Genomic DNA, 23702 nt, shown 5'->3' on the forward strand with positions numbered 1-23702 from the left:
CGCACACAAAGTGAGACTGACAATCACATGGAATTCGATGCGAAAGGATTCCAAAAGCAAAAGAGACTCAGTGTTAGAGTTAAAGGCATCACCCCACGAATCTGAGGTGGTGCAGATTTCAGGTGGAGTATTCGTATACGGGATGGGAGAATACGGAGAGGGAGGTGATTCCGTCCATTTCTTGCTAATTGCCGTAAAAAACGGCCCGGAAGATGCGGCGCCGCACAAGACTGGCGCGCTCCAATCGAACCTCTTGTACAAAATGATGCGCCAAAACGAATGAAGCCGTATCTTCCGGGCTGTTTTTTACGGCAATCAGGAAGAAATGGACGGAATCACTCCCCTCTCCGTAGTCTCCCATCCTGTATACGAATACTCCACCTGAAATCTGCACCACCTCGGATTCGTGGAGTGATGTCTTTAAAAGAGCACGGAGCCACATGAGAGGGAGTCACATACCAGGAAGAAGGGAATAACCCATCAAGAATCAAGAAAACAAAAACCCAAATCAAGACTAAGACCAAAAAAACAGAATAAAAGTGACATTAACGCAGATCAGCAGAAAACATCAGAGCCAGCTGCAAGTGAGGAAACCCAAAAAAGCCTATTTCGCCTTCCGACGGAAAATCTATCAGCTGCATTTCTAACCAATTTCATCCGTTTCGAAAAAATGTCCGAAACTGATTGCGGAATGAACTTCAAATTTGAGGCAAAATTTTCTGGAAGGGGACAAAGATGGTAGTTCCGTGATCAGCTACAGTACTTCAGAGGATATAAAGTGGATTTTCTACCCACCTACTCCACCAAGGATGGAAAACCTCAGCAAGAGAAGGGTAGCACCGTAAGAAAATGTTTTCAAAAAGAGCACAATTCGTAAGAATTTGCCAGTTGAAAGAAAGAATACTGTAATGTCAAGAATTAAAGTAATAATTAACAGGCGCTCGTTGGACGAGAAAAGTGAAACGGATCTTGACCAAAATTCTTACCAAGATCTATAGCTCTTAGCAAGGAAATTTAACACTTCATAGTAGACACCCATCTACAGTTTGGTAATGATCCGTAATTGGATACCCAGTTGCTTCCGGCACAGCTGGAACATAGGAGGCATTTGTGTTTTCGGGAACGATCGCTACAGTACGCTGGAAGCGATGGAACAGAAAATACCTAACATTTTTGAAACAACGGAAGCATGTAACGAATCTACCACAGATAGAGGATTTGTACTCGTTGAACAAGAATTGGAAATTACTTTTGGATGTACAGCGAACTTACTGGAAACAATATCAAGTGCAGATGGTGTTGTGAGATTTGCAAAACTTATATCAATAAAACAAAAGAACTGTCCAGGAACCACTCAGCAAGCTGTATCTTTTGAGAATACGTTTTATTGTAGAAAATCTGTTCTCAGAACGTGAAAACGGCACCACTTCTAACTTCTACCGATCAAACTTCTAACCGAGCCGGAGGCAAAGCAGGAAGCAAAAAAAAAGAACAGAATTAGCAGAATCGTCTATTCTGCTAATTCGCCAAGAAAAAAAGGGTTAAAAACGCGAGTCTGAATGGCTATCGATGAATTCGAAGGAAGTCAAGAGCATTTTTGGGGTGAAATGTAGTTGTGGCAGGGGCGCTATTTCTGGAAATTTCTCGGAGTGAATAACTAAATCAATTGGGGCCCTAGGACCTAAGCATAGGTCTTAGAGGACCCTTGACATGTAAACTAAGGCTAATAAGAGAAAAAAAGCAATTTAGAGTTCAGAAATAAGAACGTCACTGAACGCCCCTTCCCCCCAACTTCTCCCCATATTTGCTCGTGACTATGATCGTAGTATTGGCAGTGATAAATTCCTCAAAAGCGTATGAGAACTAAGTGAAGTGCAACGAAGGAAGCGGAGGAATAATTCCTTCCACATCAAAACTTGAACTGTCAATCAACAAAGTATACAGAATTATGTTCAACGTATTAAGTACTTGTGGATCTAACCTAAAGAGAGAAATCATCACTTGATTATTCGCACGATTACGCTGCGATCATAAATGCGATAGACGGAGCCGGTGCACTGACCCCCTTCACTTTTGGACGGTTGGCGAAAGGACCCATTTCACTTGAGCTGCATCCCATGAGCTAAACTCCCTTCACCTGAGGAGGGTCCGGCTTCTCCCTATCGCACTTATGGCTGCGATCTCCGTGGTTCGCGAGAAATCTCCATCCTCAATTGGCAGAGACCTGGTAGATGAAACCAAAAATCCAGATTAGAAATGAAATCCTCAACGAAATTACACTTATAACTACAGTGAGGAACTCGTACTCAGTAGAATCAGTTCCACTCTTTGCTTTGAAAATAACCACGCAGACAAAATTGTCTTACTTATAAACATGCGTTTAAATTCAATAAACTATCGTGCTCTAAATTTTCGCTTTTTTCAACTGGAAAAGTGGAAACCTAAGAGCGAGATGACCTCCCACTAGTTTAATTCCAGTCTTTGATGCTCATAGCGAACACTTTGTGATCACTTTGTCAATGAATCTTATAGAACCATCGAACTACTCTCTTAAGAGTAAAGGCCCAAAAGACACCATTATTGACGTGTAAAGGAAAGAAACTAATTCATTAGTGTAGAACTATTATACCAGCGGAAGAGAATGAGGCATAAATCCATCCAGTCTCCATAAACTAAAACCTTAGAGGCACTCTAGGAGCGACAGAAATAACAAGAATAATGAGGAAGAATTTTGAAAACACTAATTAGTCCGTGTCATGCAATATCATAAGAGAAAAGAATGAAAATTGTAGCTATTCAAAAACAAAAAGGAAGAGGATGTTCCGTGCTCTATGGAGAAAGAGCCAGCGTTCGCCTGTACCGAGGGCGCAACGCGTCACCCCACTACAACACGTTTTACGCCAGCTGCATGATTGCGACAGAAGGGCAACGAAAAAAAAAAAAACCAAAAACACTGATGTTGATGAATGTTTGGCGACAAATACGTTCATCTCAGGGAATGCGATCCGTTGAGGTCCAACCCTTTCCCTCTTTGATTTGTTCTGTCTTCGGATAAAGTGTAGCATGAAGGCCACTGAACCGCGTGCTTATTTCTGAAAGTAAATAACTAAGTTAGTCGGAGCCCTAAAACCTAAGCAGTCTTAGTCTTGGAGGATCCATGATATGTAGGCTAAAGCCAAGAGAAAAAAAAGAAGACAGAGCTTCCAGAAATAAGAGGGCGGTTGAGTGCCCCTATCCCAACTACATTTTCCCCCTGTTTTGACCCAATTGAGACTACCCTCGCTCAACCGGATGAACATATTTGCCGCCGACCGTAGAGACCTCCTCAGCCTCTCCATGGAAAGTGCGGGAAACTACAGTATGTCCGCCGGAACCATTGCGTACGCAATTGCACCGACAATCACTTATTGAACGTCCGCACTGCTCCCCACTATTTTCACTCTCAGCTGATGACGGGCTCTCGATGCCTGTTTCGCAGTTTGGTTGTATTTATCTCCAACGTGTTAACTGTTGTGTGTATGTTGGTTTTATTGTGCCATTAGGTTTGGTAACATATTCCTCTTTAGAAGTTGATTCTGGACGTTAGTTGATTTCATTTTTTTTCTAGGGGAAAAAATACCTTTTAAAGTAAAAAAAAAAAAAAAAAATTTGGGGAAAAAAGGGGGGGAGGGGGGGGGGGGCCCCCACCACCCCCCCTCTTCTAAAAAAAAAAAAAAAAAAAAAACCAAGCCCTAAACAAAAATAAAAAAAAAAAGGGGAACTTCTTCTGTGATGATTTGCAGATTGAAGTTTATTGTGATATTTTCCCAGCTTTTAGTGGCAGTGTAAAAGTGAAATCATGGTGGGTCCATCTGACATTCCTGAACAGATCGTCAGTCTAAATGTGGGTGGACAGCGATTCGCCACCAGTTCACATACGTTAACATGGATCCCAGATTCGTTCTTTACAAGGTAAATTATTCAATTTTATTGTGGTAAGAACATATTTATTCTTGTGATTTTGGACGTTAGAAAAGAAATGCTTCGGCAAATAAGAAAAGACTTCATTGAACGAAACCTCCTACGAACACATTAAACAGCTATAGTTTTGACTTGTTTACAGCCTTTTGAGTGGCCGAATCCCGACAGTTCGTGATGATAGCGGTGCAATTTTCATTGATCGAGATCCTGACATTTTCCGGATAATTCTCAACTATCTGCGCACTAAGCAAGTGGACCTAAGGTGAGACAGGAATTGTTTCTAATTCGTGATCAGTTTCTGAATCTGTTTCTAATTCGTGATCAGTTCTATCGATCTTTTTATTAGGCTTTCTTTTCTTCGTTTTTGGTGTGTAGGAAAACCTTAATATTGATTGCTTTCACTCAATAAATCTTCCTTGAAAAACGTTATTTCCATGAATAATTTGAAACCAATGAAAAACAGTGTTAGCAAGTTTTATTATATTCCAAATTAGTGACGAGATTAGGAGGTGTTAGGATGTTGGAGAATAACTCCAAGATTTTATTCAGCAACAAAGAAACATTTTTAGGCTCTTCTCCTGCGGAATTTTCTTTCTACGAGCAAAACAACTAAATGTTTTCCACATGAAATTCAGTGAATGTTTTATCTTGTCATAAATCATAATGTTTTAGCAATGTTGCGCCAAGCACTCTAAAACATGAGGCTCAGTATTTTGGTCTAGCTCCATTAGTTCGTCGTTTGACGCTTTGCGAGGAACTGGATGTCTCTTCATGTGGATCCGTGCTGTTTCACGCCATGATTCCAGCACCAAATCTACCATTTGAACGACCTATTGCGGAAAGAAAGGTTAGTGGAAGTGAATCCAATGATATTTAATCTTTTAAAAAACTAAGCAGACTTCAAAGTAGTACCAGTTTTAGACAGAAAGCAGTACAACTTCTCCCGATAACTCATCGCTAACAAAACAAACAGGTAGCTGGATTTGTTCACTTTATTTTTCCTTTTATATTTTCCTGTTATATCATTGCTGTTTCTTGACAGAAACCCCAAAATCAACGTCAAGCACGGATGCAGCGGCATGTGGCTGCTATAATAAGACTACTCCAACGTCTGGAAGTTCGGCTACTACCGGTGAACGTGTGGAGGGATGGTATTCCAGACATGGTAGTGGACATAGCACCCCAAGAGTATACGGACATTGCAAAAAGAGCTCATACGAGTTGGCTAGATATGTAAGTTCTACTACTGTTAGTTGTAAATTGTTTCATTTAGTAGTTCCAAGAGAAAGGAAACATTAGAACATTATTTGTAAGGATATGAATAGCACTTGCGTTCGGAATTTTTAAAAGCGGTTAATTAGCCCACATTCGATCCATAGATACTTGTTTAGTTCAGAAATTTCTTGAAGTATTTTAGAACTATACTTATATACTAGCAAGAAAAGGCAGGTAGTGGAAAAGTACTTACTTACTTTTCCACTACCTGCCTTTTCTTGCTTGTTCAAATTTGGTTATTCTTCGCTATAGAAAACTTTCCTCAAGGAAATATGAACAATACTAGAAATAAAAATTCAACTCGGTGAACCTGTCTCGTTCTTTTCGCCAAAACCTTTGGAAATTTCGTATTGATTTTTGATTGACTGCACACGAGGTTTTTTAATTAATTTGATTTCGAGAGTTTCATGCATTTTTTTCTTACGAGTGTTTTTAGATAAAGCTACTTTGAAGCTAGTTAGTCAGTTTAGATTCGAAACGAACTAGCACAGCTAAAACATCAGACACGTTCGCCGTCGGAAGATGAACTGGATCCACTTCGTGTACGTATTGTCAGAGCCCACCATAATTCGATTATTGTCGGATATGCATACTACGCATGCGTTTATCGGCGAGTTAATACAGTAAGTAAATAGACTCTTGGCTCAACAATTTTATAGTTTTTTTATAGTATGAAAGAATCTCTGGGATGGCAAAGTGTGTACAGTATACCTCGAATGGACTCTTTGATCAAACATGTAGCATTGAATACGAAATTTGGACCGCAGGTAAAATGTATATGCTAAAACAGCTGGTTCGCCTTGCATAAGTGTATCGCAAACTTTAGAATACCGACAGAATGGTAGCTGTGGCGTTAGCCAATGGAAATATACTTCTGTGGGCACTGGAAGATGGTGACAACGCTGTGAAGATTGGTTGGTGTCAGGTTTTGTTAATAGAAGTTTACATCTTAGTAAATTGCATACAAGTCTTTTTTTATACGGACAACAGTATCATTCGTTCTGTTTTAGGGACTTTTTCGTTATCTGTGGCTGTGGATAAGCTTTTTTTCATCGGCAGCCAGATGGTGGCGCTGAGCAGAACGGGGAAAGTTGGAATATGGCATTCAATGACGCACAATTGGCAAGTACAAGGTAGGCTTTGTTTGCTGTTCCTATGATCTTCCAAATCCTAGCGTTTGCCAATGTTTCGGATCATTTGATAGTCTCCAACATGTATAGCTTCGATAACAACATGAAATATTAGTGTTGTGCGCTGCTCCACAACTCTGTTGTTTGTTCAAAAAGTATCATTGCTGCGCTTATCATTTGGGCCTTGTTTATTCAGATGTCGTGGCCATATCTTGTTATGATACGGCAGGATCGTCACTACTATTGGGGTGCACAAATGGTTCCATGTATTATATTGACATGCAGAAGTTCCCTCTAAGGTAATCACGATTCAATACTGTAATGATCAGACCTATGATTTACATGAGAACTTACCTTAACTTTTTTTACATAGGAAGATGAATCTGTCATTATTTTCGTCTCTTTTTTATTGAGTTTCTGAAGCACTCCCCGCAGTTTCGATTGTTACTTAAAGAAGTTTTTAAGCTTCATCACTCGAAACAGTTTCGAAAAAAATTGGAATGTCATTAGAGGCCCACTATGAACCAGTGTGTGTAAACTATCTATATATCATAGTAGCTCCCTTTCACTTTTATGTTTTAGAATGAAAGACAACGATTTGTTGGTTACTGAACTCTATAAGGATCCAAATGGCGATGGAATTACGTCGATTAGTGTTTACTTGACACCTAAAACTAGTGAGTTTTGAAAACAACCGACTTTAAGTATAATTTCTATGACTTCCTCAGATGTTTGTGGCAACTGGATTGAAATCGCCTACGGCACCTCGTCTGGAGCGGTCCGTGTAATTGTGCAGCATCCAGAAACCGTAGGACACGGTCCACAACTGTTTCAGACGTACACAGTACATAATTCACCAGTTACTCGAGTAACATTGAGCACAAATCATTTGATCAGCGGTATGGAGATAGATCTGAGATGTTTTCTGTAGCGGTGACTCATTTTGATAATTTATTAGTTTGCTCCGAGTATAATCACGTACGATCATGGATGGTGACGCGCTTCCGTGGAATGATTAGCACCCAGCCCGGAAGTACGAGTTTGGCGTCCTTTAAGGTGCTGACTCTCGATTCCACAGATGATTCAGTGGACAGGGATTATGCTGATCCTGGTGAGTCCGAAGGATTTTTTGTCGTTGAGTTGTCAGAGAGGCGCTATCGATTACAGGTCCGTATGGCGATCAAGATGGGGATCAAGTGTTTGTACAACGGGTTGTACCGAATACGAATCAGCTATTCGTCCGACTAGCTTCTACTGGAGAGAGGTAAGCTCTACGATAACACTGATATGCAGATCGATCAGCAAGATCAAGCAAATATCTTAAGGATATGTACGATAAGATCGGTGGATGGAGCGGCGATTTCTTCATTCACCGTACATGAATGTGAAGGATCGAACAGAATGGGCAGCAGACCGAGACGATTCTTATTCTGTGGTACGACAAGCGGAAGTGTACAGGTTAGTTTTTTTTTTTTTTAGGATTTTAACTCATCTAAACTAAGCGTTTTTTTTTAATTTCTTTCGTCTGTGGTTAGTGCCTTTCGTACGCTGGAGATGATCAAATACAGATCGAGACATACCTCTCTTGCTTATGTAGTGAAAGTTTGTGCTTTTATGATCGTTCTCCTACTTTCAACCTAACTTCTCTTCTCTTTACAATAGGCTTGAGATTGTTGCAGTAATTGGTGTTTTCTGGAGGATTTTATACCTTCCGAAAACAATTTCTTCTAGTTTTGTGCGTAACTTTTTCGCTCATCTCCAAACATTTGCTTAACTGCCTGTTCTTGGTACTCCATTGTCAATTAATGGTTAGTTTTCCTGCTCTGTGGTTTAGTACATTTTTTTCTTGAGAAGACAACCAATATCTATTTTTGTCTTTGCGGACCTCCAGAATGGTCGTCTTCTTCGGAGCTTGAGGAACTGAAAACACAAAAATAATCTATCCCTTTAAACGCCTATCCACAAGATAGCAAACGGATAGCTCAACGACAACTTCAGAGAAGCAGATACCGTAACATTCACTTCTGAAGAAGACGTCACAGAAACAGAGATAAAGATCGACATATACACGTTGTATACATTTGCATATGTGTACATGGCTACTGAAGCTGGGATGCATACATATATAACTAAATTTTCATATAACTATGTTTTTTCCTGTTTTTTTTTCTTTCGTTACCAGTAAATTTTCTTAAGATGTGGGATTTAACAACGGCGCTGGATCAGCATATGGCTGCACGCCAGTCATCTCTTGCCAGCGCATCGTCGACAAGTAGTATGGACGCAATGAAAACGTCATCAAGCAGTGTAAAATTGCCGCCAACTATACTCCAGGTATATTTCGATTACGATTGACAACAACCGATTTTTGTTAGGTTTAGATATCATTGTTATAGATGATTTATTCCTTATCTTTAGGGATTGAACGGTCCATCACCGCAAGAGCTTTTGCAGCTCATTGATGAGTGTGAAATTTGCTGCAATAGTATGAGTCCTACACCTGCATCAACCCCACATTCATCGCTACCACATCTTCCAAGTCTTTAATCATTGAAATAGTGTGGTATTGGTAGATTTCCATTGAGTAATGTTATAGATAGGCAGCACAGAACCATTTGTTGCATACGTACGCACGCAGCTATTGTCGATCAGTGTCCAAAGTATATACACATTTTCTGAAATGTGGGTTGTGAGCAGCTTTCTAGAAGATTCCTTCTCATTCACAGTTTGTGATTACGATCGTGAAGGGAGTTACCTATGCGTCCGTTGTTAGACTAAAAAAATAACTGTTCACGCTGTTGCATCTGCCAGCACGTACATTCCCACTATAGCTTAGTTTTGTCAATTCAAAGGGGAGCGATATATTACATAACCTTTATTTCTTCTTTTTGCGTAATGACCAATATTAGAAACATAAATTGAACACTACCGGTAATTAGTGACAATAGTAGCTCTACGGCTGTTAAAGCAAACCATTTTCAACTTGTTTGTCACCTTTTCATATCTTTAATAGTTTGTTACCTTTTTTTGGTTTTGCTTTCATTAGATTGTTGTGGAAGTAATTTCGTTTTCTCCTTCTTCATCGGTTTACGTTCTCCTTTCTTTCTGGATGTATTGACCAGTTTTAAGCTAGGATCCTTCACCATTATCGTAGTTGATTCCAATGCGTAGTAGTTGCTCATTTCTGTTGAAAATCGGCATTATCTTAGAACCACTGCATTTGGACGAAGTAGCTCAGCGTTCTGAAATAGTGTTTAGAAGGTAGGAAGATTTTCTGGATAGGAATTGATGCGGGTAGGTGGATACAGCCCAGCGATGTAACATGTAGATGGAGCCAAAGATAATTATTTGATGTTTACTTGTTGCTTATGCTCTCGGCGCGAAAACTATGTGTCTATGGGTATTGGTATCGGTTCTCTGCAGTCCTATGCTGAGTCAAATCTGGATTCGCTCTCACTAACTGTAGCAGCTGCTTTTGATTCATAAATTTCTGTCAGTGAGGAATTTTTAGGAAGTGCAGATATTTGTTGATGTGATTTCTTCGCTTATGGTCTGAAATAATGTTATGAAAGGGTGAACTGAAGGATTGCTGCACAACTCGTAGGCAAATTTTACGCGCAGGACACTATTGCGTGGGTGTGAGACTTGCGAATGGACTTAAATACCGACTACAGCCCCATAGTATAGTATAATTTATTTATTTCTGGACATCGCTAACTCAGTATAGCTCCTTCGTATAGTATCACTGGCGTGTCAACGTGACAATATCCATACCGTGATCGTGTCGGTCCTAAGACGCAACTGTAGAAGTACGGTAAATACTAGACGATTTGACATTGATCTGATGAACCGAAATTACTTTCAAAGCAATCCACTTTTGCCATTACCTGTTTTTTTTTCTTTTTCTAACAAATTCGTTGTAATTAATATATTTCTGCACATCGCTAACTCAGTATAGCTCCTTCATATAGTATCACTGGTGTGTTAATGTGATAATATCTACACTGTGATCGTGTTGGTCCTAAAACGATTTCTTCTTTCTAATGGTTTCGTTAGTTCTATGCTTCTATTGTTTGTACAGATTGTGGATTCATCTAATAATAAACTAGTTTCTGCCTATAATAATTGTATTGTAAGTAGATCAAGATCAATTTCCGGGGCATTGTGACGTCAGCATTCGTTTGGATGCGACCATTTCCGTTCCGATGATTACGATGTTTGCTGCCCAAAATAGCAGTTGGGAACCGGTTCCCCAGTCGCGGGTCGCTTCCGTCGATAGAATTACGAATGAACTCATTGACACTATTTAATGGTCACTGTTTTTACAAACTTTATAACAGTTGTCCAGTATTTTTGAGTTCCAATACACTAGGATTAGTCCATTTTTGAGTGAACGTTGAGGAACTTATGGGAGATATTGTGAATTTTTGGTAAGTTTGTTGATGTGGGATTCTACATTGTGTGCTGAGACACTTTTAGGATGTTAACCCGTATCGATCCAAGGAATACAGGACTCAATGATGGCTCAGTTGTGTGTTTATAGGCGCAGTAAGACCGACCATACGCTCTCAACGAAGGCGAAGTTATTAATTTTCGTGACAGGCAAAGAGTTACAACAGGAGAACCACATTAATCTGTTACTTGAGTGACAATGACACGATAAGTGACCGTCACGGTCGCTAAAATGTTGTGCAGTACAAAAGATGATAATTCTTCTGTGTACTGTACAAATATTTGACTGAACACCACTATGTTGGAGTCAAATATGAGGAGATTCCTTAAGTTTGAATGGAAAAATTACGGTTATACGTTGTTTATACATATTCAAATGGTAAATTGGATAGTATTGATGGAACGTTCAAATTTGTGATGAAAAATTGCCGTCATTTTTCTTGTTTCTCCCATAAATGATACTGTAGAATGATCGTAATCTATATTAACAAGTGTTAGAAACCGAGAAAAAAATAAGAAAATAAAAAAATAGAAAATTTAGAAAATAAAAAAGAAAACAATCTTCTCTCTTACTACTATTTCTGTGGTGTGACATGATTTTCTCACCCATAAGCTAAGTGATTATGAGTGCCAAGGGATATCTATGCCTATTGGTAGCTATAGATGAAATTTATTAGTTAACTTTTTCAAAACTTTTCCACAAAAATCCCTCACAGCACCACATGCAAAACATCGAAATAATTTTTTTTTTAAATTTAATTTCCATGATTTTGATGTGGAAAATATTCGCGATTTTAGATAAGTAGCAGAAAGAATGAAATGATGCTTTTCCATTTGGGGCAAATAGAAATTTTTTTTTTTCAAACGAATTTGAGTCGAGAAATACAGAAACAGAAAGAAGTGATGTGAAGTTTTTCGTTCGAACACTTCTATATTTACAATTACAGGAATTGCATACAACTTTTTTATACAATGGAAAATAAATCCCACTGATCCCAGTTAGTGCTAATATCCTTGCTAATCATGTTCAAGGATCTAGCCCTTAAGTGGAGGATTTAGCTTGAGTTTGATTTTTTTGAGTTCAGGGATTTCTATCCTTAATCAGTTTCGAAAACTTGGCAATTTTTTACTGGTCTCACATGGAAAAGCTCCCCACGCTTCCTACTATGTACTATCAGGTTCAGATTAGGAATGGTTGGTGGGAAAAACGATGAAAATCCCAAATGTTATTTACGATTGTTTATTATTACGTTAAATGTTATTATTTATTATTATTATTACTATTATTTATTCATTTATTTACTATTACGATCACGAAATGTTATTTACGATTTCTCTGACCTAACCCAGAACAAAGTCAGTTCATAACGGCCTTGATACATAGCGATTGAACTGATCAGTGAAATAACGGAAATTCTTCCTTATATGTGAACATGATACGGTCATCAACCGATAATCAATTATCGTATGATGAGCGCTCGAGTACGACGAACCTGTTCGGTCCAATGCGACAACAGATCATCATCAACATTAAAATAGGGCGGAGCATTCAGAAGACGATGTCCTGGAAATGAAACGGTCCCTAACATCGGATTGTTCACCTTATACTACATTTATTTGCGTCATCGAACGTTTTATGTTGTTCGTTTTTTTTGTTGTAATTTGTACATTGAGAAAATTTCAGAAGAAAAAAAAAGAAAGCAATCATACAGCTCTACTTCCTTCGGCGATATTGTAGGATATTTTCTTGAACCGCTAGATTCTCATAGATCCTTTCACCACAAATCTGTTTTTATCTTCACTTTTTCAACTGTTTTTTTTTCTCGATTTTTTTTTCAGATTTCATCGATTCCCATCCTCACATCTCTTATTTTGATTCATTTATTATTTATTTTATTTTATTTTATTTTATTTAGTAACGTATATTTGCTATATGTAATGATTTCTTTGCTCTTTTCGATTAGAAAAACGAGTTTAAAAAGAAAAAAAAAACAAAACTTCCACTTTTATTCGCAAGTAACTTTTTTCTATTGCTCCTAGCCGTGTTTCTAATTTTTTTAACCCGTCCTACGTGTCATATTTCTTTCCTTTAAACCATTTCTCCCTAAAAATTATTCTATCCTTTTAGCATAGTCCATTTCTTATTTCTCTTTTTCAGTCCCTTTTTATTCATCTCGCATCTTTTTTTTTTCTTCCTCTTCTCGTCTCTATACGTTCATTTCTCACTTGCCATCTTCTATTACTCTTTAATTTTTATTACTACCTCTAATGATTTCCTACTACTTCTTACTTTAAACTAGGGGTCATTTTTTTTTTATCATTTTTCGTCAAATAATTCCTACAATGAGGCGCTTTTCCCTTTTTTTCCCTTTACATCTCAGCTAATGTTTATTGTTCTATGCTTCATTTATTGCAAAATATTTTACTCTTATCTTATTTCTTATTCTCTTTCTATTTTGCTTTTTTAATTTTTTTAAATATCCTCTAATTGCTTTCCTTTATCCGCTCTCAATTGTTTTCTTTGTTCAGTTTTTTTTTAGCTTGTTTAAATATCTTTCTTATTTATTGTTTTATTTATTGACCTGTGCCTTTGCCGAGGATAGATCTTTGATGACTCATCCATAAGGTGAAAAAGTTCAGTTTTCTGCTGTGAAACGTCTACATTATGGACTTTATGTATAAACAGCTCATACTTGCCAAAGTAGTGATTAAATCACGTTCACCTCTTTTTTTCAGTTTCCTCATCTTTCATGGACAGTTGCATTTCCCGCCCCGAATAAAATAAAAATAAATGCAATAAATAAACAATAAATAAATTACATATAATTATTATTATATGGAAGCATGGTACCAGCTTCCAATCAATATTCGTATGGTACCAGCTTCCGGGCAATATTTTCTAATTTTTCATTATATTGCTAAATATTGTGTACGACCGGACGACAGGAGATGACCTTATCTTGTTATTCGATTCGACATGTTATGATAGTTGTTTTATAGTGTTACATTGCGCTAATTATTGTACAAAAAGGGGCGGAGCTTAGCACTTTGGCTACAAAAAGATAAGATGTGCATTGTACGGCAGATGGTATGACGGAACCAACAACCAGACTGCCAAGAGAAGAAAAATTACGAGAAAAAATATTAACTAGTAATAAATAATCCTAGTGTTTAAATTTTCCGGGACATCGTTAAATCCTCTCGATATAAAGAACAACAAAACAGCATATAACAAACAGTAATAAAAGTCAAAATGATAGTAATACACAAGATGGTTACATAATTTTCTTTCCAGGATCGTTAACAGTTTAATTCATAGCAACTTGAGACTCAGGCCAAAAAAATCAACATTGGAGTGGAATAGGTTTCTTGTTCGATAGAAAAATGAATAAAAATATTTCCTTTGAATTCTAATTTAAATTTTTTAAATCATAATTAGAAATAATTTTAAATTCTAGTGAGCTCGATTGCATCTTGGTTTTTTTTTGTTTTATGGCACACCTGCAGGTGTTTTCAATAAATAAATAAATTAATTAATTAATTAATATCCGAAAGATAGGAAAGAAACTTACGGGCCAAGCTAATAATATCAGTTTCTATAAGAAATTCGCTTTTTCACACAATTAACTGATCAACTGATCGATTAGTGGACTCAGTTGAACAAGTTGAACTTGTTTCAAATGTACTTTGCACGCTTCACGTGCTTATCTGCTCCATATCATTCATTGTTTCCCCTCAAAAACATATAATCACTGTTTTAATAGCTCAAAGTTCGTCATAAGACACCTTATCAGTGTTTATTCGCGAACACAGCACACAGCATCGATGATTTTTGAAGACTTTTTTCTCTCGGATCAGTCGTTTCCGTTCACGGAAGCTTCAGAGCTGTCAGACGCCCACGATTCCGCCTGAAAATTCAGAGCAGAACTGATTTCTTGAAGGAGTCTTCTTTTTTTTCGGTATTCTTGAGAATATTTTCTCACCGAAGAACTTTCTTTTTCCTTCTCTTTTTTTCTACAATCTTAGTATGTCACTTTTTGTATTGTTATATCATGAACTCAGGTTAAGAACTTAAGAAAGGAATGCGTTGATTTTTTTTGTTGACAATTTCGAATTGTTGGATGATTTCAAGTTTTGTAGGACTACCTTGACTATTATTACTATTTATTTATTGTTATAAATATGTGTTCATCTACTAATTATTAATATATAATCATTTTTCATTTCGTTTCAGAAGCGGAATAAAACTTTAATAAATAAAAAGAAAGATAGATAAAAATAAAAATAAGTGAAAATAAAATAAATAAAAATAATAAAAATCATGATCGAAGGATGAATTATATCTCATATTTAATGAACTTTCCATAAATTTATCATTTTGTTATAATTTCAACGTTTCTTTCCGGGTATTAACACTAACCACTGCATCAGGCCAACGGTACACCTAAAAGTTCAGTTGAAAATGTTTTCGAGCACTTCGTGCGCGGTGCACGTGACATGTCGTTATATTTCCGTTAGTTTCACATGATTTTCAGATTTATCGATGACGGATGAATCATTCACCTCTGCACACACAAAGGAACCCAGTAACTCGTTAGTTATCAGCTTTATTGAAAAGTGCAACTACAATAATTAGTATGTCTACCTACGGTGATCTGCTTTACCTTTCAAGAAAAAAAAAGATTATTTAAATTGATTGCTGTTTATTGATTAAGGATTGTTTATTTATCAGTTTGAATGAAAAATTTTAGTAGAATTTAGTCTACCGATTCTATAACTTTACGTGGAACTTGGAGTTTTTCTTGACAGAAATGATTTCCAGAATAATTTTGCTTGGAGTTACAGTTGGACAGCAAATTTTCTAAAGACAGACCTGTTAAGGTCAGAAAATGTTCTTTAGTAATTTTTTTTCTCTCGAAGAAAAGAAAGTAAAAATGCAAAAATTCGACCGAGTCTGAAAAATGAATTTTTTGTGTAAGGATAAAAAGCTTAAAATTCGCATTTTTTTTCTAGAGCTTTTCTAGAGCAAGAAATGTATTTGAAACCAGTGAACGCTATCCTTAGGACATGATAAAGGATGATCCGCAATCGCAGACAAGAGAGTGCACAAAATGTCCGCAATTACAGACAAGAGCGTGCGCGACTGATGAAGAGGGCGGAGCGACCGCATCGTCTACGACTCCCCTCAACACATTACACTTCCGAACCTTCTCCATGCACACCTTGTTCAGTGTTCTCATTTGATCTGCCCAACAGTCCAGCGGTTGTTAAAGGACGACAGAGGTTAGCGTCGTTCTCGAGAATTCTCTAACGATTATCGATTTCCAATATTTCTATGGCTCGCCTAGATTTTCGCGCTCCACCAGCCATGGCTCAGCGCTCACACCAAGAAGCATCTTTTCGTTTGAGACAGCGTTCGATTTCGCTTCGCCGAAAACCCCGCGTACGCCTCGGACCCCAATTTCGCCGAGGACGCCAAAAACTCCGAGGTTTCCAGAGTTGCCAACTATTGAGGAGTCCAGATACTCTTTCAGGTTTGTTCCATTCGATTTTCGCAATTGCTTAACAATTTTCATAGTCAATAAATTCAAAGTAGTTTTTCTCAGTCGAAAAATCGATATTGCGAAATTGTGCAATTGCGGACATGAGGCTGAACCGGATTTGAATAGTGTTAATTCGCAGTATCGTAGTGAATTTTCCAGTTTCGGCCCACCAACACCCAAAGAGGAGACTTCCACGGAAGAGATCACGTCATCCGTAGATAGTGTGACGTCACCGGAGACCGATTGGAAATCGATACGCTTGATTATGTTTGTAATATTGATGACACGAATACAATTCACCGTCTATTTCGCCTCACTTTGGCCATTTTTGCAAGAGGTGCGCAGTCCCATTTTTTCTCTCGACGATGAAAATACCTCAATCGATAAATTACAGATAGACGATAGTGCTAATATGCAGGATTATGCAATCATCAGCGCCGCTTATAGTATTGGTATCGCCGGTGCAGCACCGTTTTTCGGCTATTGGTCGAATAAGGTGAGGGGCGGGGCTTGGTCGCAGTTGCGGCGCGAATTCAGCATCAATGGAGCGAGATGTGCACACGGTCCAATCCTGGGACAAAAAAAATTAGTCCTGCTCCAGACAAAAAACCAGAATGAATTAGATACAGAAAGAAAATATAATCAACGGCTCGTTATCTCTTTGATATAAGCAATTGCTTAAACGGCAAGTGGCCACAAGTAATGGGACCCTGTTTTTAGCTCGGTTGTATCCGTAAACCGTCAATGTGCTCAATGGTATTGATGATGACAACAAATTTTATGTACATGTTTCTGCACAATTTCCAAGGATACGGTAAATACGCAATGGGTGTAGCAAGATTTTTGGCTGGGATTGCTGCTGGTAAGTGACGTTTGCTACATCATATGCCGCAGATCTAGCGGATCTATTGAGAAAAATAGATCAATATCAATCAATTCAGGAGGGAATTCCTTGTTGCCCACATATTGGACATATGCTGCAGCACCGGAAGATCGTTCCACTGCAGCCGCACTGTATGACGGTGCTTTTTGTTTAGGAATCGCTTTAGGACCAGGTGATTGTCAATTTTTCGGAATTATTCTGGTGATTTATTTTGTTTTGAAATTATTCTTCTTTTATTTTCGTCATTCAAGCAATACTGAACTGTTTTCAATGTGAAAATTCGTGCGAAGTTGGATATTTCGCTACTATCAGTGTTTTTTTATAGGAATCTTTCAAAACGTAAATATAATTATTTAAAATCTTCTTCGTCAACACTTAAACGATTTTTTTCTCTGCTTGAAAGCTATCTCGTATGTTGTCGGGTAGTCATATTCGTCAATCGATCAATGATGCAAGCTCCACTACCTAGAGTAGGATTTCCGGATTATTGCGTATTGATTTATCGACAAATCACGGTGCTGCATGAAATTTGTGCATTATTATGTTATTGTTTATTTATTTGTTGTTGTTGTTGTCTGTTTATTTATGGTATATTTCCGTTTCGGTATTTATTTATTTCATATTTCTGTTCATATTTCTGTTCACGTTTGTGTCAATAATTGCTCTTGGAAAAAGTTATCGATTTGCTGATAATGTCCCAAAATTTACTTAAGAAACTTGTAAGCTTACCCTCAAGTTTATTCATTTATCGTTTTGTAGTTGTTTACTAAAAAAAAACAGCCAATAGCTATCAATCTTAGACCGCTGGGCGGGGCATACGATTGACAGCGTTATTCTATTTCCACGCGTATTTCAGGTTTCCAGCTAATCTTCTCCCCGCTAAGCTATCCTGGTAGCGTATTTGGTCTGCTACAAATCAATATGTATACAATGCCTGCTATCGTCGCCAACGTTCTTGTAGCTGTCTCTATGGTGCTTATGGCATTTTTCTTTAAAGAGGCACCAATGTTTCGTGAGGGGAAACGAAACAGTTTGGACAGCACAGGTATGTGGGACCTCGTCCTGTCTAACCAATCAATAATCTGGAAACTGGCATTCCTTAAATTTGCAAGAACACGCTTTCTTTCCAAGAAATTAAGGATTTATTGATTGATGTGGAGTTATTGATTGGTCATACATATGAGGAGCGCGCTATTATGAAATGTTTAGACACACAGTTCTCCGTTTCGCTGCCACCATTCGACAAAGTGGCTGTGTTCTGCTGTATATTCGCCAAAATGGTTCAAATGTTCATCTACGCAAACATGGAGACGTAAGTTTCCTCTGCGTCTCTAACGAGAATGGAGTGCAGACGAGCAGACATCTAGGAACTTAGTTATTTAGAAGAATTTTTATTTTACAATGAAAACAAAAACAGAGAAAAGGGAGGAGACCCTGACATTTAAATGTCTCACGCTCAATACAGTGAGTGAGTACGATAGTGGTGGCTAGAGACGTAGACGTACTCTGCTTCTCTGCACTCCAGCCCCTCCTCCAGATTTTTCTTTATCACAAGTGCCGCTCACTTGCCAGGACAGTGCTGCAAAAAAATGAACAAATAAAAAAAAGGAAAAAAAAAGAATTCCATTGTGTAGTCGATAAGTGAAAGCGGAGGTAAGGATCGTGCCGTGAGTTACAGCGGCCGCATCGCGGTTGCGACAGTGAACATAGACACTGGCGCAAGCGCAAAGGAACGAGGCGAACAATGTATGAACAATCTAGCGTAGTAGTTTAAACTACGTGAACCGCGTTCCTCATTTGTTGCTAATCTCGATTAAGTCACCCTGATTTTCAGGATCGGTTCCATGTACACTCAACAAATGTTTGATCTTAGCCGTACGGAAACCACTCAGTTCAACTCCATCCTAGTATCGTTATCCGGATTCGTTGGTTTCGCCTTCCTGTTCACTTATGTCTGGACAAAATTAGGGAAACGGTAGTCACTTTTTTGTGCACACTTTAGACAACTTTTGTCTATTGTAGAAAGGAACTTTTTCCATCAAATTCAAATGATTGTTTTGTGTACAAACAAAGCATTTCTTCAACAGTTTATTATTGATTGTTCGCAACGATCAAATCGCTATCGATTTTCCAGGGTCGATAATCGTGTAGGAGCTCTAGTTGGTGTGTTAGTATGTGTGGGATTTCTGTTCTCCACATATTCATGGCCATTCTACACAGGAAACATTGAAAGTGACGGTATGTGCAACAAATCAATTCGATCAATATTTAGCAGGTCGTCTGTTCGATCGAAGCGATCGATAGATACATTGACCCTTCAAGATCCAATCACGTCACGAGCGTAGACTTTATTTCAGCATGTCATTCACCATGGTGTGCAGCCACACCAAGGATTCCCTGGCCACTTTATGCCGGATCATATGTGGTCGTGTTCGGTGTTGGATTCGCTATGATGAATGTCCACCTGGCAGCGATGTACTCTGGGGTGAGTCAGATAATCGATCGATAAATTGGTTATCTCTTCTTTCTTCACTGGATGGCGATGAATTTGACTTCGCTTAAAGGCATCACCCGTCGAATCTGGGGTGGATTTCCGGTGGATTATGCCAACACGGAGTCGTAGATTGAGGAGAGAAAGGTGATTCCGTCTATTTCTCCCTAATTGCTGTAAAACTCCCGGAAGATGCGGTTTCGCTCGTCCCGGAGCGCTATTTTCTACAATGAGTTCGATTGGAGCGCGCCAGCTGTGTGCACGCATCTTCCGGACCGGTTTTTTGACGGCAATTAGGTAGGAATGGACGGAATCATCCTAGTCTCCATAATCTACCACCCCGCGTAGGAACACTCCACCCGAATTTTGGAGTGATTCCTTTAGGAACTACGTAACATCTACGTGGTAAAATTCTAATTTTATCCTCATCTTTGCTCGAACTCGGTTGTTGTCGTTTGTTGCCGGTTACCATCACCCTCGGCTTATACATTGCCGTTAGCATATAGAAATCTGTTTACAAGTAGAAAAACTAATTCTTTTTCTCAGTATTGCCCATGTTCGACTGTACTTGAATCTTGGCATGTTGAATATGTAGTTTTTTTTAAATTTATTTCTTTTTAATTCATTTCCTTTTTGGTACTAATCATGCCGAAATAGAAAAGCACAGGTGTGGAACAATCGATAAGAAGTTCTGCGGTGAAGTGAACGATCGACCGTTAGCCCTGGTGTTAACCAGGCATTTCATCCCTCTGTGGTTGCTAAATTAGGACAAGACTTGTCTAGGAGGATACAGCACTGATTTCATACTTTGGCACGCCCCCGCAAGTCATGCTGAGGTTGCATGTGTGCTCACAAATCTCTAACGATTCTGAACTGAAGTCGAACGTATAGGCGGATTCCTATAGGTTCCTATAGGTTATAGTAGTATAGGCTATAGTATAGATTCCTATACTGATCAACGCTGTGCACTTCATCCTTTATTTTTGCCATATTTTTATTTTTTTTTCCTGTGGTCGCCAACGAATGTTCGCTAGTTTGCGCTTATCTATCCATTTCTTTTAGTCCATAGATTTGTTTGGGATGCCTAACTTTTCACTCGTGGCACACTGATTATCTGTCTTCCGTGCTGTTTTCCGCTACGGGATGAGCTAAAGGAATTTTAAGGGATTTTTCACTTGACTGGTGGAATTTGTTTACACTCGCCAAGTGCCCTTTCATCGTTTTCCCAAAAAATAAGGGGATCATTAGAAGAATCGCCCTTTCTCATCAATTTACTAAACATTAGTGAAATAAAAATTACCATAATTTTTTTCCAGATTTCTGAACATCTGAGATCTTTACAAATAGTGTTTATACTTATAAAATATACATGTTTATGTACGGCACTGAAGCGAAGTGTAAAAGTGTAATGGGGATCCATGCATGCATGTATCAAGCAGCCATAGGAGAAAACCCCCATTCACATCAATCAATTGATCACGATGATGCCTATGAGAGCGCCGCCAGACGGCTGTCAGCTGATCCTATTTATAACGCAAACATTTACTTTACTACATATAAATATATAGGTATGAGTAAGCAACAAGAGATCAATCAATACATTTTTCTCGGAATTTTTTATTTGTTTTTTTTCACTATTTTATTTATTTGATTTGATCGAAAATATCTGATCCTGGACAAATATTGAACTGTTCCCTGTTCAATGCATCGTAGAAAAGGAGTGACAGGGCCAACAGACAAATCAATAAGGCTTTGTTGTGTGGGTCCCTAAGGGTGGTGCGTGACCAGCTGCATGGGACCCAGTGTGTGGTGCCATTTTGCGGAAGGTTGATCTATTCCTCCACTATTCACCAATTTCAGGTGCTTGGACCTCGTAGACAAGGAACAATGCACGGGATCAACACATTATTGGCCAGTTGTAGCCGCGTGCTGGGACCAGTGGCTGTCACGTGAGTCCGCCTCTATTGATCGATTGCCGCGCGGCTCATCTAATCAATATTTCTCTGGGTTGTTGCTAACATTCTTCCAAATTTTCTTACAAAATTTTGACACTTCAAAAATGTCCTTTTTTACTGCAATCGTTCTATACACTTGTATTTAATAATAATATTATAATAATATTTAATAATAATAATAATAATAATAATAATAATAATAATAATAATAATAATAACAATAATAATAACAATAATAATAATAATAATAGTAATATATTATTATTATGGCTTAGTATTATGGCGTGATTAGCTTTCGGTACTTCCGCAGCACTATGTCACTATGGTAATGTTGTGCTTCAGTGAGCACCTCACGAAAATATAAATTAATGGGTTTTTTCTACCCTTCTCCCTTCAAGCCACTTTTTCGATGTTTTACGCTTAGGAACTCGACTCGGATAGAAAACCGCGCGTGAAAGTGGACAAAGAACCGCCCACTTATGTTCGGCACACTTCTTTTTGTTGCCGTAGGATTCAGATACCCTTTAAAAATTATCTTTGTTTGTTCTTTTCAAATGACATGACAATACATAACATGTAAATTAAAGGCATCACTCCACGAATCTGAGGTGGTACGGATTCCAGGTGGAGTATTCGTATACGGGATAGTAAATCATAAAGAGGGGGGTGATTCCGTCCATTTCTTCCTAATTGCCGTAAAAATGGCCCCGAAAATATGGCTTCGGGCGTTTTGGCGCACTTTTGTACAGGGAGTTAGACTGGAGCGCGCCAGCCTTGTGCGGCGCCGCATCTTCCGGGCCGTTTTTTACGGCAATTAGCAAGAAATGGACGGAATCACCTCCCTCTCCATAGTCTCCCATCCCGTCTACGAGTACTCCACCTGAAATCTGCACCACCTCAGATTCGTGGGGTGATGCCTTTAATATATTTCTGTAGAAGTACTAGCTCTAAAATGTTAACGACCAATTACCACTGGCAAAAGATATTTGGTCGTGAACACGCGCACCAGTTGACATTTGCTCCGCCCCTACATTTGCGGCGCTGTTATTTCAGTTGCGCATTCTCTATCATGTAAATAGAAAATAAGGAAAGAAAAAAAAAACTGAAAAAAACGCTATAGTTTCTAGCTCTTCCCCTTTACAAAAAGGTACTTTTTTCCGAGCGCTCGTGTAAAATCGCAGTATCGTTGGTAAATTCAATATTTTTCTTTGTTTTTCTATCAGGAAAAGGTAAATAGCAATTTTTGAGGATCTCATTTTCAGGGATATGTTCTGGTACTTTGGTCCGCAAGTTGTATGGATATTTCAATTTGCCACATGGGCGCTATTGTTAATAGTACTGGGTGTATTTTATGAACGTCTAGTTCCATTGGAAATATCACAATCACAGGAGGATTCAGAGGAGATCAAAAAAGCCGATCAATAATCGACTTTGCATTGTTTTCTTTTTCCTGTTCTTTGCTTTGTTTCTGGAATTTTCATTTTAGGTTTTTTTTAAATCTCAGAGCTATAGATATTGACGATCCTGCTGAACCTCTTGTAATCTAACGTTGCTATTAAATGACCGGATTTTAGAATTTTTTCCCCATTTTTGAGGTGCGCAGAGGACAGACAGCCAGGCAGTACATAGTCCTTTGATCACACATTTTTGTCTCTGAGTCCTCTACGTCTCTAATATGTCACCACAGACATCTCCATACCGCAAGCGGATTGTTGTTGTTCAGGTTTTTACGAAAATAACATTGTCTGTACATATTAATGATTAATAAATACTTTTAACAGATTGAGAAGATTTATATCGATTTGTCAGCTCGCAGTCAATTGATCGATTCGGATCAATTATGGGTGTTCTGTGAGAAATAGTGGGAAACGGGGATGCAACTCCATGAATGTTATCTGTTGATGCAGCTTTGTGAGGAATGCATCGTGTGGCGCTTCTTAACATAAACAACAGATAAACAACAACAGCCAACATTGTCTGGATATCCTTTGCAGCAAAGTTGCCTACGGCAAA

At 38.3% G+C, this 23702-nt stretch overlaps 2 protein-coding genes across 2 annotated transcripts; both read left to right on the plus strand.

Moving 5' to 3' along the window:
* Nucleotides 1-3838: 3838 nt before the first annotated feature.
* Nucleotides 3839-8912, plus strand: RB195_008763 (uncharacterized protein; the record flags this gene model as incomplete). Its single annotated transcript, XM_064195422.1, has 17 exons — nt 3839-3951; nt 4103-4222; nt 4633-4807; nt 4882-4933; nt 5003-5193; nt 5706-5845; nt 5906-6002; nt 6062-6149; nt 6246-6368; nt 6562-6664; nt 6948-7042; nt 7094-7264; nt 7324-7476; nt 7533-7629; nt 7691-7823; nt 8562-8699; nt 8784-8912. The coding sequence occupies 17 exons, from the start codon at nt 3839-3841 to the stop codon at nt 8910-8912; spliced, it is 2118 nt and encodes a 705-aa protein (XP_064046567.1).
* A 6448-nt stretch (nt 8913-15360) lies between these two features.
* On the plus strand, nt 15361-23114 carry RB195_008764 (uncharacterized protein; the record flags this gene model as incomplete). The annotated part of the gene is made up of 14 exons (XM_064195423.1): nt 15361-15410; nt 15945-16100; nt 16166-16351; nt 16520-16697; nt 16755-16856; nt 17081-17222; nt 17302-17415; nt 18100-18288; nt 18453-18555; nt 19078-19218; nt 19378-19481; nt 19601-19728; nt 21595-21683; nt 22952-23114. 14 exons carry the CDS (start codon nt 15361-15363, stop codon nt 23112-23114), a joined length of 1845 nt encoding a protein of 614 aa, XP_064046568.1.
* Nucleotides 23115-23702: the final 588 nt, after the last annotated feature.

Source organism: Necator americanus, chromosome III (genome assembly GCF_031761385.1).
Source record: "Necator americanus strain Aroian chromosome III, whole genome shotgun sequence".
Taxonomy (NCBI): domain Eukaryota; kingdom Metazoa; phylum Nematoda; class Chromadorea; order Rhabditida; family Ancylostomatidae; genus Necator; species Necator americanus.